The sequence below is a fragment of the Pyrgilauda ruficollis genome, unplaced genomic scaffold (genome assembly GCF_017590135.1).
Source record: "Pyrgilauda ruficollis isolate IOZ18807 unplaced genomic scaffold, ASM1759013v1 scaffold75, whole genome shotgun sequence".
NCBI classification, from domain to species: domain Eukaryota; kingdom Metazoa; phylum Chordata; class Aves; order Passeriformes; family Passeridae; genus Pyrgilauda; species Pyrgilauda ruficollis.
In genome coordinates this window covers 177,750-190,372 of record NW_024529377.1, presented here as the reverse complement: position 1 = coordinate 190,372, position 12,623 = coordinate 177,750, and the positions used below count along the sequence as shown (strand labels likewise).

At 40.8% G+C, this 12,623-nt stretch overlaps 1 protein-coding gene across 1 annotated transcript in view; it reads right to left on the bottom strand.

Annotated features, from left to right (window-relative positions):
• Positions 1 to 12,623, bottom strand: part of PALM2AKAP2 (PALM2 and AKAP2 fusion) — a 267,640-nt gene that overhangs the window by 196,173 nt on the left and 58,844 nt on the right. Inside the window, exon 3 of the mRNA XM_041486284.1 lies at positions 4,878 to 5,008. Coding sequence (XP_041342218.1) covers positions 4,878 to 5,008 — 131 coding nt within the window. The remainder of the gene's footprint in view (positions 1 to 4,877; positions 5,009 to 12,623) is intronic.

Genomic DNA, 12,623 nt, shown 5'->3' with positions numbered 1-12,623 from the left:
GATAGCAGCAACCATCGAGGGTGTGCTTGCCCCAGGAAAGAGCGCCTGCCCGATGGGCCACAGCACAGACCTTCCCCTCCTTAACACTGCAGCTCTCCCTCCACGCTGGACCACCATAGAAAAGTTTTCTCCCACAGGTGATACTTCAAAGGCTTATCACTAGCATGTAGAAAGGTGAAGCATTTCACAACCCCAAAGGGCTTTGCAAGCATTAGGACCTTGGATGTGCTCACAGCTGAGCAGTCCTGAGCAAAGAGCAAGGGATCCGCTTTCTCCTTGGCCTCTGTTCTGCACTGCTTCACCTGCAAGAGCTGTCACAGCAACAAAGTGCCACAAGTGGCTCTTGCTTGTACATTTTGGGGATCCAGAATACACTGATTTAAACTGTCTGCCTGGTCCACATGTCCAAAATGGCTAAAAGAATAATTTTTCACTTCTTGGAGATGTTGGGCACCTCCTCATCCAAGGTGAACAAATGCACTGTTCATTACTAGAGGGATATGCCACTTTGCTGAACATTTATTTCACTGGTTTTCTTTACTCCAGGAACCACAATAAGTCCAGTCCTGGTACTTTATGCAAGTGTTCATCATCAAGCAGGGAGATATAGAGTATTTCTTGTTTCCATGGTACCCAAAAACTTCAGAGCAACAAAAACCTTTCATCTTTTGTAGTAAACACAGGCCACCAGCTATGAGCTATAATTTAATTTAATAGAACAAAATAATTTTGGGAGCATTTGAAATGGGGTGAAGTAATAGCAGGCTTTGGGTGGGCGGCTCTGTTTTGTGAATACTACCTGTAAAAATCCAGATGTCAAATGCTAACTTTCCATTCACTGCTGCAAAACACTCAGATCATCATGTGGTTACAAAAAAACCAACCAAACCATGGGAGGCATGCAACACATTGCAGCATTTGTTTCACCTACAACACACTATCACAAGTATGTCTGTGGAAGTTGACTGGGAATCTCTATCAATGCTATCCCAAATAACATGTTTCAGGTCTGTGATTTGGAGAATAAGTTTAAGGGAAGGGAAATGCTTTTAATTCATTTTTTACTCCTTTACTATAATTTACTCAAATCTAAGGTAGCTGCAAAAACCAGGAGATCACTTTTGTACTTTGTAACAATGGGAAAGATACTCAGAAATGTCTGCCTTCCTCTACCACTGACCCAGGATCTTTATATAAATATAAAAAAACCTAAATAACTTTAAAGTTTATGTGAAGAGATATCCATGTCTGGCTTCACTCTGACATTGACATAATGCTGCCACTAGTCCTCCAGCCAGGTTTCAAACATTTAACAACATTATTCCACTACTGACAGACATCCAGTCCACTAAAGACTCCATGAATGTTGAATAAGGGGCTCTGTCTTCTTCAGTTCCATCAAGTCCATTGGACCAACAACTTTTTTTTAAAAAAATGCAAGAGACAAAGGATTTTTACATGGGGCATCTTGTGTTTTTCTGAAGATTGAAGTCGGGCAATCAGGAGTGCTGGAAATCCAGGACCAAAATAATTCAGCTCTTTTGACTCCCTGATTTTCACTTTGCATTCTTGGTTACAAGGGTTCTAAACATATTAAAATAATCCCAACTGTCAAATCACTGTTCTGCCTGCAATCCACAGTTACACCATTCATATGCCTGCATCTTGTCCTAATCTTGCACTGCCTGTTTTTTTTTAACTTATATGTACATTGTGTACTTCTATGCCCTCCTGATGTTAACTGGTAGCATTTTAATAGAATTAAGTTATTTGTATTGCATTATTTGTTCTGCTTTATTCCTCTTTTTTTGATGCTGGTATTTTTTTCCACTGCTTAACATGAAGTGCACAAAAATGCTGAGTAATGTAGGCATTCTTCTTCCAAATGCCTTTGCAGACGAGGAAGCTCACTAAATCATTACACTTACTCATGTCTAGGCTGAGTCATGCACATATCCCTTGCAAGCTACAAGCTGAAGTATATGATTTCCTGTATCATGATAAAATAACACAGAGGTCTAATAAATAAGAAGCAGTCTGTACTCTTATGCATTTTTACCGCCTCACTTGAAATTAAACACTTCCCACACAAAGGACAACTGGTTACACCAGCTTAAGAATAAGCATCAGAAGCATGTTTACATCTTGCAAAATGTATTACTTTTGTGAGAAAGTCACTTAAAACTGATCTAGAGTGAGCAATACCCAACCAAAGAATTTGTGTGATGAGAAAGGTCTTAAAGACCATCCAGAAACCCATTGCTAGCCTTACTGTTTCTCCAAAAGGTATTGGTCTTTTCTGGATAGCACACATCTTCATGAGCCCACCAGCTACATAAGCCCACCTACATCAGGCTATATCCTCATTTAGGAATGCTAGTCTGGCCTCAAATACAGTTTTCTGTTCTAAGGGCCACAGTTCACTAAGATTCTCAGACCTACTGGTACAGCTGGCCTGCAAATTATGACAGACTTCTCTTGTACCACAGCAGTTCGTGTAGTAAAAGCAGAGGTATGAGAAAGAAACCTTTTTGAGTGCTTCAGTGTGTGTAGAAGAAATGGTGCTCTCTGTCATGATGATGGGAGGCTCTGCTGCAAGAGAAAAGGGATGACTTCCCATTCTTACAGCAGGACCACGGGTACTGGCTGCCAGCAGGTGCTGGACATTGTTCCTCACAAGTAAGCTTCACCGAGAAGAAATGCAAATTATATATTTTTAATAATATATGATGTATTTTAATGTATTTTTTCCAGTATGTGTGTCCCAATGCTTTTTTGCAGGCATGTTGACACTGCAGCTGCTCTGTGCTTGCACATATGAGGCAGTGTGACACTAATGAATATGCAAGATGCATGGCACAGTGGTTTTATGGTCCTGTGGAATCAGCCTTAGGGCTGGTCTCGAAGTAATTTTCTATCCTCCTCGTGAACCAGCTTAGTCTGTCCCCAGTCACCTTTGTTGAGAGGGTTTGGGCTTTTTCATAGGGCTCCCCTGGTGAGTGCAGAGTAGATTTCCAAAGGGCCATTGATTCCCTGCAAACATGAACAGATGAACAATCCACTGTAATCCTCCCCCTTGATTCTTTCCTGGGAATGTGGAGGGAAAATGCAGTGCACAGACAGGATGAGTCTATTCTACTTCATTCCTCAGGACAGTGCGCTTGACATCTCTCTTCTTGCCTCTTCTACAGCCATTTACTTTCTTAGCCTATTTTGATGGGCTCTGGATATGCCATGTTGTCATGGATATAAATAGTAATTAGTCTAATGACCTCAACCTCTGCTGTCTAATCTCTACAGTTCAGATGTAATATTTTCTAATTTAAATTAAATTACTTTTTTACTGGGTTTGGAATTCCCTTAGAAAGACAACAGGGAAGTTAGATATGTTAGTGAGGCTGTCACACAAATGTCACTTCAAATCAGGAGAAAGCAGCTAACCTGTCATTTGACAGAAAAGTGTTCACCGAAGAAGAGAGTTCCATTACTTTCAAATATTCAATTTTTTTGATTTCATGGCTGCAGTTAAGGAAGCAAAAAAACAAACCACAGGAGCAAAGGTTTTACAGAGGCCTTCATCCTACACTTTGAACTAATTAAACAAAGTGGTTTCACTGCCTTCAGAGGTGGAACTCATATAGCTGAAATTAGCCACTCTCTGACATGTTTTGCTGGATGGGGTCAGGGCTCTTAGCATCTTTCAGCACTAGATGAAATACGTATTACAGTACATATTTCTGAAGCACAGTCCATGTATTCTTTCCATATGCAGTATTAATTTATGAAGTAAAACATCAGATATCATATGAAATCTAAAAAGTTTCCTTGCCTTATGTTACCACAAACGTAAAAGAACAATACACATTCTCAGACCAGTTTCAATTAATACGAATCACAGGACAAAGACCAGTAACATGAAGTAACTCTTACAATCATGCTGACCAATATCTTCCATTATCTTAATAGTAGTTATTTAGCATTGTCCAGGCTTAGGGGAAGTCTCTTTGTCTGTATCCCCAAAGAAACATTCTCATTGACTTCTCCAAGAAATTTCACAAGAAACCTGCCATAAGGCAAATTAAGTTCACCAGATACTAAGTTAATACCTCAACCCTTGGACTACTGGTCCTATTCCCTTTTCTTTGTTGTAGCCTCAGCTGACGTATTTTTAAAAGTTGTGTGCCAAGTTTTACCAGCTTTTGCCAGCTGAAAAAACTCTAAATTTACATAACCTAAATGGTAGAAGCAGCTCTGGAATTTGTCCTGTGAGAATTGAAATCACTTTCCTTATGAGCCTTTTATTCCTTTAGAGCTCTTAGTTTGTAATAAGACAAGGAATAACACAAAAAAAAGGAGGACAAATGTCAACTCAGACTGCAATGGGAAACTGATAAAAGCAAATCATTCTAACACCCAAACCTTGCTTCTGAAATAAGTAAGTATTTGATCTGCTGGTGGCATCTGCTGTTGCATTTCAGAAAGTCATTTGCACCAGTGAAACGAGTGCAAAAGGATGCTCTCCCTCTTTGAACTCATTTTGGCTGTAGGAGGTGTAAAGGAATGGAGAATCTCTTGGGTGTTGAGCAAGTCATACACGTGCATCTGAATGGGGAACTTGGCCCTCTGTTTAGCTACCTCATGAAAGAAATCCATAAAAGTCCATTAAACACAAAGAACACAATGACTCTATCTTGAACAACATGGACACCTAAGTGACAAATGTTGGGCATATTTGGCTGTATGTGTGACTGCCTTTTACAGTCTTGCCTGGGCAGCTGCCATCAGCTGCTGCCAGAGATGGGGACCTAGGCAAGGAAAATCTCCAGCCTTCATGGGAGTGACTGTTCTTAGGCAAAGCTAAAGGAAGCTGTCCCTACCTGTGTATGTTTTCTTCCAGCTTTTTCACCTTCAGCTCATCCTCTTCTGACTGCTTCCTTCTGGCTTCTTCCTCTTCTGCAGAGCCAGCAGGAATTCCCTGTAGCAGCCATTTTTCCCGAAGAGCTTTTGACTGCAATGTAAAAAAATCCCATATCTTAGGTATAGACTGAACAAAAACTATCTGAAGATTGAGAAGAAGCTGTCTTTGCTTATGAATATTAGCTTGTCCCCACTGAATGTCCGCTTACTGCTTCAGACAGTTGATAACAGCCAAACAATCAGCTGTTTATTTAGATGTCAGGTCTTTCACATTGAAGAGTGTCAGTTTCACAATATACAGTTTATTTACTATCAATGCCTTAATATGAAGTTCTTTTTAGTTCCTAATAAAACAAAGTTTAAAATTAGCAAATTAGCAAGTCCTGCAAGAACTGAAATTTTTGAACTGAAGTGTGGATTTCTTGTGACTAATAAGGCATGTGCTAGAAGGACTAAAGTCATAAACTTTTTAAAGCTTCAAAAACAAAATATCAGTGTGCTCTAAATGTAATGTTTTTCATGGAGTATAAAATCAGTCTCCTATTAAATCAATCAAAGATGTTTTCTATTTATACAACAGATGTGTTTCCATATATTTACAGGCAGACAGACAGACACATGTACACATAAACATGAGCATGTAAATCTTCTCTTGGGCATACAAAAATTAGAACAAATGAACAAAAGTCTTCCAGAATTTGTGGAAGGGTTGCCAGGACACAGCAACACTGTTGCAAAAAAGCATCAATATCCTTCACCCAACAGAATAATTCCTGGGAGTTTTGTTGTGCTTTCTACACTGAAAATGTGGCTACAATCTCACCTGGTTCCTGTTTAAAGCAGCTGCAGCTTATCCAGGGTAGTTCACCAGTGGAGGTGGACTGGTTGAAAGCCATGCTTTACACAGCACATACACCTATGTTCCTTGTCTGGTCCAGATATGATGGAGGAATGCAGCAGATGGGATGAGGAACGCCGGAGCCCAAAGCTAAACAGGACTTTGCCCCTCGGCAAGGAAATTGAGCTGGTGGAAAAAATGATCAGCCAGGGGACTGACCAAACTTTTCCTTGCATTGATCAGTAAAGGGGAGCTTTGGTTTTGAATTTGAAAGTGATTGGCAATGCTAGTTCAAGGAACTAGCTCCTCTTCTGTAAAGAGGAGATAACCAGGAAATCATCAGTTCAAGGAAACTGGATTTCAGAGGCAGCCCAAACATGCTGTATGTGTCTTTTGAATGCCATACTTGTTGCTGGAATAGAACCTGACTTGTGCAAACTATGTATAAAGGGAAAACATTTACCACCAACAGCAAGCTTCAAACCTTGCCCAAAATAGAAACATTTTTGACATGACAGACAAGGCTTTCTTGCTAGTTTTTGAGTGTGTGTATATATATATAGACATAGTATCTATGCACAAACTATTTTCGTCTCTCCATGACCTATTTGATGTCAGGCAATTAGATCTTAGTAAGGCAGCAGACATAAAGCAACACAAAATGCACACACGAATTATACTTTATAAATTACTCAAGCTTTTACTGGTTTTAACTGTGCTGTGCATGAGAGGATGTCTAGGTGGATTTAAAGTGATTTCTATGTAAATTAGACTTCTGCATAACAGAAAAGGTCTCATGCTCTTGTCCCATGCAGCCACGTTCAATAGTTAGACCTGCTGATTCTGGTGACACACTTCACCTCCAGGAACTCAGCTTTGCTCATGGCTTCCAAGTTGCCAGTTGTCAAAGCAGTATGAGTGGCTATCTCCAGCCAGCCAGTTTCTTCAGTTTGCTACTCCTTGTCCTGGCACTACCATCTGTTAGTGCTTTCTGCCACATTTCATGTGCGGGCAATGAAATTTTTGTGTTCAGCCAAGCTGATTACCAGCTAGAATTTTCATCACCTCATTCAGACTCACCATGCTACAGAAATGTCCCCTCAGCAGAGGACTCTGAAATCATCACATGTACAAAGAAACAAGGTGAGACAAAGATGGATTTACAGGTCTTGAGGGGCTAAACTTTTAACAACCTGTGCTTTGGCCTTTAAAGTCTCAATAGCACAGCTCAGTGGGTACCTGCTGGGCTAGATCCAGTGCAAAGCCTATTGAGGGCTGACTGCTCTCTAGCAAACGGCTGCTTTATCTTTCAAATGTGGACCAGATGCATGAGGACCTACGTTGCATAAATCTTACTCAGCTGTGGTCTTGAATCTGAAATCTTGAATCACACTCAGTTGGAAAAAAACCTCTAAGTTTCTAAAGACCAAATTCTAAAGATGAAGACAGCCTTCTCTGCTCTAAACCTCATTCAGATATGTCTCCAGCAAAAATAAATAAATAAAGGCTTAGACAAAGTGCTGCTTGGACAGCACTGGCTCTGAAGACATTAAATTAACAGTCACTCCTCTTCTACTCCAAGAGGACAGATAAAATTGAGGCTTTTCTCAATGTGCTTTTAAAGAGTCTCCATGCTGATGCTCACACAGGCAGAAGCCAGTCCCTTCAGTACAACTGCTGTACACTAAAAGTAAGGTATTTTGTACAGCCTTTGTTTTGGTTTTTGTTTATATGAAACACTTAAGCTATAAAATCACAGGTTTCTTTCCCTCTAAAGCCTTTTTTTTTTTTTTTAACCTATTAATAGCATTAATTTGAAACTGGAAAGCATCAATGGGCTTTTAAAAAGACATATTTAGAGAGAAGAATACTATGATCTACTAAAAATCCTCCCTCATGGGTGAAATGTCAGCATAGTTTATCTGAAACAGGAAAACTGAAAGCTTTGATGTTTCTGGCTCTCCTTTTTAAGATGGAAATCAAGACATTTGTTAAATACTATGCTGAGGAATTCAGACAAGAGGACGGAGAAATAGAAACATTTATAAATGTATTTCTTAAACTGCAGAGAGTCTCTTTGCCAAGCTGCTGAGTTGTGTGTATTTATGCACTCACTGCAGATACCATAGGCTAACAGGCAGGCATACACTAGGGGATGTTGGTCACACATCTGCTGCGCAGGAAGCGTTTTCTCTCCAGCCAGATTACTGGTGTAGGAGCGAAGCAGTGGGCAGGGATGGAAGAATCTCTCACCTGCTTTGAGCAAATATTCCCCAAGGAGGCATTTTCATCACAAACATGTAGGGAAGGCCTTGGCACATATGATGAAGCCAAGGGTGGGTAGTGAGGCAGTGATAGAGCTGTGCTGGGTACTCAGGCACAGCTCCTGGATACAAGACAGCCCACATCACAGCTACCCAGACAGATGCAAACCAGAGCCAGATGCAGAGTGGAAACAAAAGAGAAGTTGCTCCCATCTGTCCTCCATAGCTATGAAATTTGGTTTATGCTTAAAAAAATCTTGCAAAATCTTACCCCAGGAAGAACAGGAGGTGTTTTCCAAGTGTGCTAAAACAAGGTTTGCATGAGGATGGAACTCAAAAATATGTACCTGTATGAGTTACCCCTGTTCAACAATATTGTGCATTTGCTTAACAACCTGTCATTAAAACAGCTACAAGACAGTATTTCAGCATTGCTTCTCCTTCATTTTATGCTATGAGCTTTAACTCTCCTCTGCATTTTAAAGTTTCTTTATGCACTACAGTTGTGCTGTATGATTAGATATTGTCCAAATGATGAAGAGCTCTGAGAGTGGCGACATACACTACTGTAAAAATATGGGTATTTGTACTGTTCATTGCCATACTGGAATATGTGAATATTGTGAATATTGTGACTACTGTGAATACAGTGAATGCTGTACTTTCAGAAAGAACCCCTTCACTGACAGAGCAGCAGCTATGCTATGTACTGTCTGGTATAATTATTCCATCATTTACTGCAAGAGAACCATTTCTTCAGGGCTAAATCCTTCAGCAGAAATGGGATCATGTCATTAAAAAGGCTTTCTCTTACTGAAGTGGAAAGGGCACTGGGCTAGAGAGCCTCTAGGTTGCCAGTACTCTCAGGTGATTTTGTTTATCTGCACAGAATTGAGAATTGGGATTGTAGAAATAACTTGCCGCTTTACTTTGTTTAGTTTGTTGAAGCATAGCAAAACCAACTGATATCTGCAACATGCAAAAACTGAAAAAACCAGGTCACAGTTATGTGAACAGACCATAGTGAGGACATAAATAAGTGAACAACTGTTGGACAGGACAGAAAGAAATTGTGCCAAATGTCTGAATGCAGCAGACACAGCAATGGCCAGAGAAGTGGTGCACTGCAATCTTACATGCTAACATTTATTACATGCTTACATTTATTCCACTTGCATGCTTCAGGACAGTGAAGCCTGAGGGCTTTAAATTGTTTACATTTATTGCTAGCAAGGAAATAATGCATAGCATCTCAAATGCACACAGTAGAATTAATACAGTATATGCAAAGAAAACCTTTACTGTTTGTGCTTCATTTTGCTTTAATGTTGCATCAAAAGTTTAAGTATCAGAGGACATTACAGCAAGTAGACCTTTTAGCATCCTTTTCATAAATCATTATGCCTGCTCCATGCCACCTCTGCACTCCCTGTTTTGTGAAAGTCAATTAGTTTTAACCATCAGTCTTGCCGATCTTGAAACAACTTCCACAAACTTTCTTCATAAGAATAATAATTTGCAGTCCCACATACAGTGTGATGGTGTCTTAACCTGAGGTCCAGATGCATCTGCCAGACTTGTCATAACTTTTTATGACAAGAGAAAAGCCCCAGTCCCTGCTGTGCTGCTGCCTTTTGAGGAAGTCCCTTAAACAAAGCTTGTGTGTTTTTTGCACTTGCATATGCTTAGGGGCAATCAGTACTATCTTCTTAAAAGCAGTGCTTCCAGAAGTGGAGCACTCCTCTGTCTCCTGAGTTCAAGGAAGATGATAATCCTGAGAAGAAACAAAGGTCAAGAGTTGACCCAAGACAGCCTCCTCCAGTAAATGTGCCTGCTCTTGTGAAACACTTCTGGATAAGGACTATTCCGGGTAATTATGGTCTTCTGTGCCCTAGAAAACAGCCACTAATGATCCCTGGTGTAATTCCAGTGAAATCAAAGTCACTTTTACTGAAATCTTTGCCAAATTGAAGTTTTGCCAAAAGTCTTTGCATTTTGAGGCTTGAAGACCATGAGGCATTAACATTTTAGAGCTGAAGTTATTTATTAATATGAAACTATTTTCTCCCTCTATCCATTCAGTATTTGTGCCATGAAAAGCATGAACACAAAAGGCAGAAAAGGCTGGTTCTTCAAATCTACATATAACTAGCCATGCCTACTAAAGAGTGCAATGAACATTTTTTGTGTGTCACATCTGTGAGTCAGATGTTACCCCCAAACACTCCCACTGGGATGCTAGTGTAACTGGCCGCATTTCAGATTTGTTCTCTGCATTGCAAAAAGTTACCTTGGTACAAAAAGGGTGAGAGTTTTAGGCAGATCTGGAGCTCTGGAGGCAGCAATGAGTCTGACTTTGCTGTTTGGCAGCTACCTGGACCCCCCCCTCCACCCCAGTCATCCAGTGGATCAGCTTCAAGGGGGAAAGCCTCCCAGAGTAGCAAAGCCTGTTCTGTTTGTGCATGCTCCCAAGCATCTGCCTGGGTTAATAAAACTGAGTTTGTAAAGGACACAAGTGCAAGAATGACCGCTGTCAAAGACGCTCTGAGATTCCACTTTTGTCCCACCTACCACCTTTCCTCTCCAAACACAGCACTTCTTGCTGTCATATTCTTGTGCTGCTTCTTGAGCATCCACCTGGCTCTAACCCAGCTAGTACAGGCCACCCAGCATGTCTGGATCTGGCCTGCTGATGCACAGCACTGTTGCTAGTGTTACCAAAGAGGTCACTGGGACATGAGGTACTGAGATTCTAGAAAGACTTGTTCCTTTGCCTGCAGGCCTTCCCTAGCCTTTCAAAAAAATGGCAAAAAAATATTATTCACATGGCTGTAGTGTGAGCAGGCATGTTAATGTTAGATGCCCTCAACCATTTGTGCATGAATATGCAAATGCAGAGAGGGGCTATAGACACAAGCTGTATGACAGGTAAGTCCATCTGGAAATAAGCAGCCTCCCGGAATGTATTCCTGAGTGAAGCTGTAGTATTTAGTTTTCCATTAGGCAAATGAAGCAATCTGCCTCTGCTCAGACTGATGCAGAGTTTTCCTATGTGGGTTTTCAGAGTGAGAGAATCTTCTTGCAGAACAAAGGTCCTTAGCAAACACAAGAGATTCTGCCCTGCTCTGCTGCAAGATGGATGTGCCTTCTATGGTCTGACTGTCCCCGGAATGGACAACCAGCCATTTCCACCTTGCTGGTATCATCTGGTTTTATATAGTGGCAAAACCTTTTGTTGCCTTTCCAGGTGTCTAAGACACTTGTTTTCACCCAAGGAGCATGTCTGGATGATAGATGGATATGATTCAAGCATTGCCCAGATTAGGGAATTAACCCAAGCGGAAAAATTTGCAGCTTTATTGTAGGCTTCACTTGAATCACGTTGTCACAGCTTTCATATGTATGATGCAAGAAAAAAAAAAACCAAAAAGTATCCTAGCTGGTGAAGCTTAGTCAGCTCAAGAGCAAACAGCATGTTTATAAAGAATATTAAACATTATCCTGTAGAGTTGCCAGTTTGTTTTCATTCCTTGTTTGGGAAATGAACAAAACATTTCTTAGAAATATCTTGCGGAAGTGATGTCTTAAAAATTTTTTTAAGGAGGTTACATTTAGTCGAAGCATTGCAAAGGTTGTACAATGGTCAGTTAATGTGTATTCATCACATAGAACATTAAAACACATTAACTTAACTTTTTCCATAATTTTTAGATCTGTCCACTGTAACTGACAACCTTTTGTGAGCAGGCATTGGAAAATGATGGCATAACCTCTTCCTAAGTTTCTTCTCAGCCACACAGGTATGGGTAATTTGCCTGAGTTTCTCCTTTTCATAAAATCCTTACTGCAGTGGACCACTGAGGCCAGGATCTCCAAGGCAGTTGGCTCACCAAAGGGACTGGTGCTCTGCCTGAACCCAAAAAGCATGTCTTCTCTTTCCCTACAGCTCCTGGATTAACAGAATTTTGCTACAGCACCAGTGAGCCACCAGGCTGCAGGTATAAGGGGGGTACATGTGAGGAGATTAGAAAATAAATAACAAAAGAAGCAAGTAAATAAGGAAATAAAAATAAACAATGGACACTATTATAAGCCGTGCCTGAAATCATGGCAGCCAAAAGACTGCAGAGATTATCTTTCCCCCTTGTTTGCTTGCTGCATCAGGTGCATTTGACTGCCCTTCAGCTCTTCTGAGTATTTACATAGCCACTGCTTTTTCTCAAAGCACACATTCAGCACAGCAACAGAGCAGACAGGAACATGTAACACAGTGCCACATGACTGCAGAAACAGGTGAAGGAAGACTGAGATAGCTGGCATGATTTGTGCTCACTTTGGGAAGGGCTGCATCTCAGCTGGGTGCCTGCATGACAAGGTACATCAGAGTGAGCCTCGTGCAGCTGGAGTTGCAGATGCAAGGAGAAGGCACGTCTGTGGCAAATGATCTGAGGGGTGGGTATGATGATAGCTGTAGATGGCTTCTTCATGAAGGTCTCATGCTTTGTCTGTTTGAAAACCTCACAGGAACAGAAACTGCAGCTGTACAGACAGAGGCCCAATTAGGTATGATTTTTGGGGAAAGAGCAACAATCAGTTTATGTCCT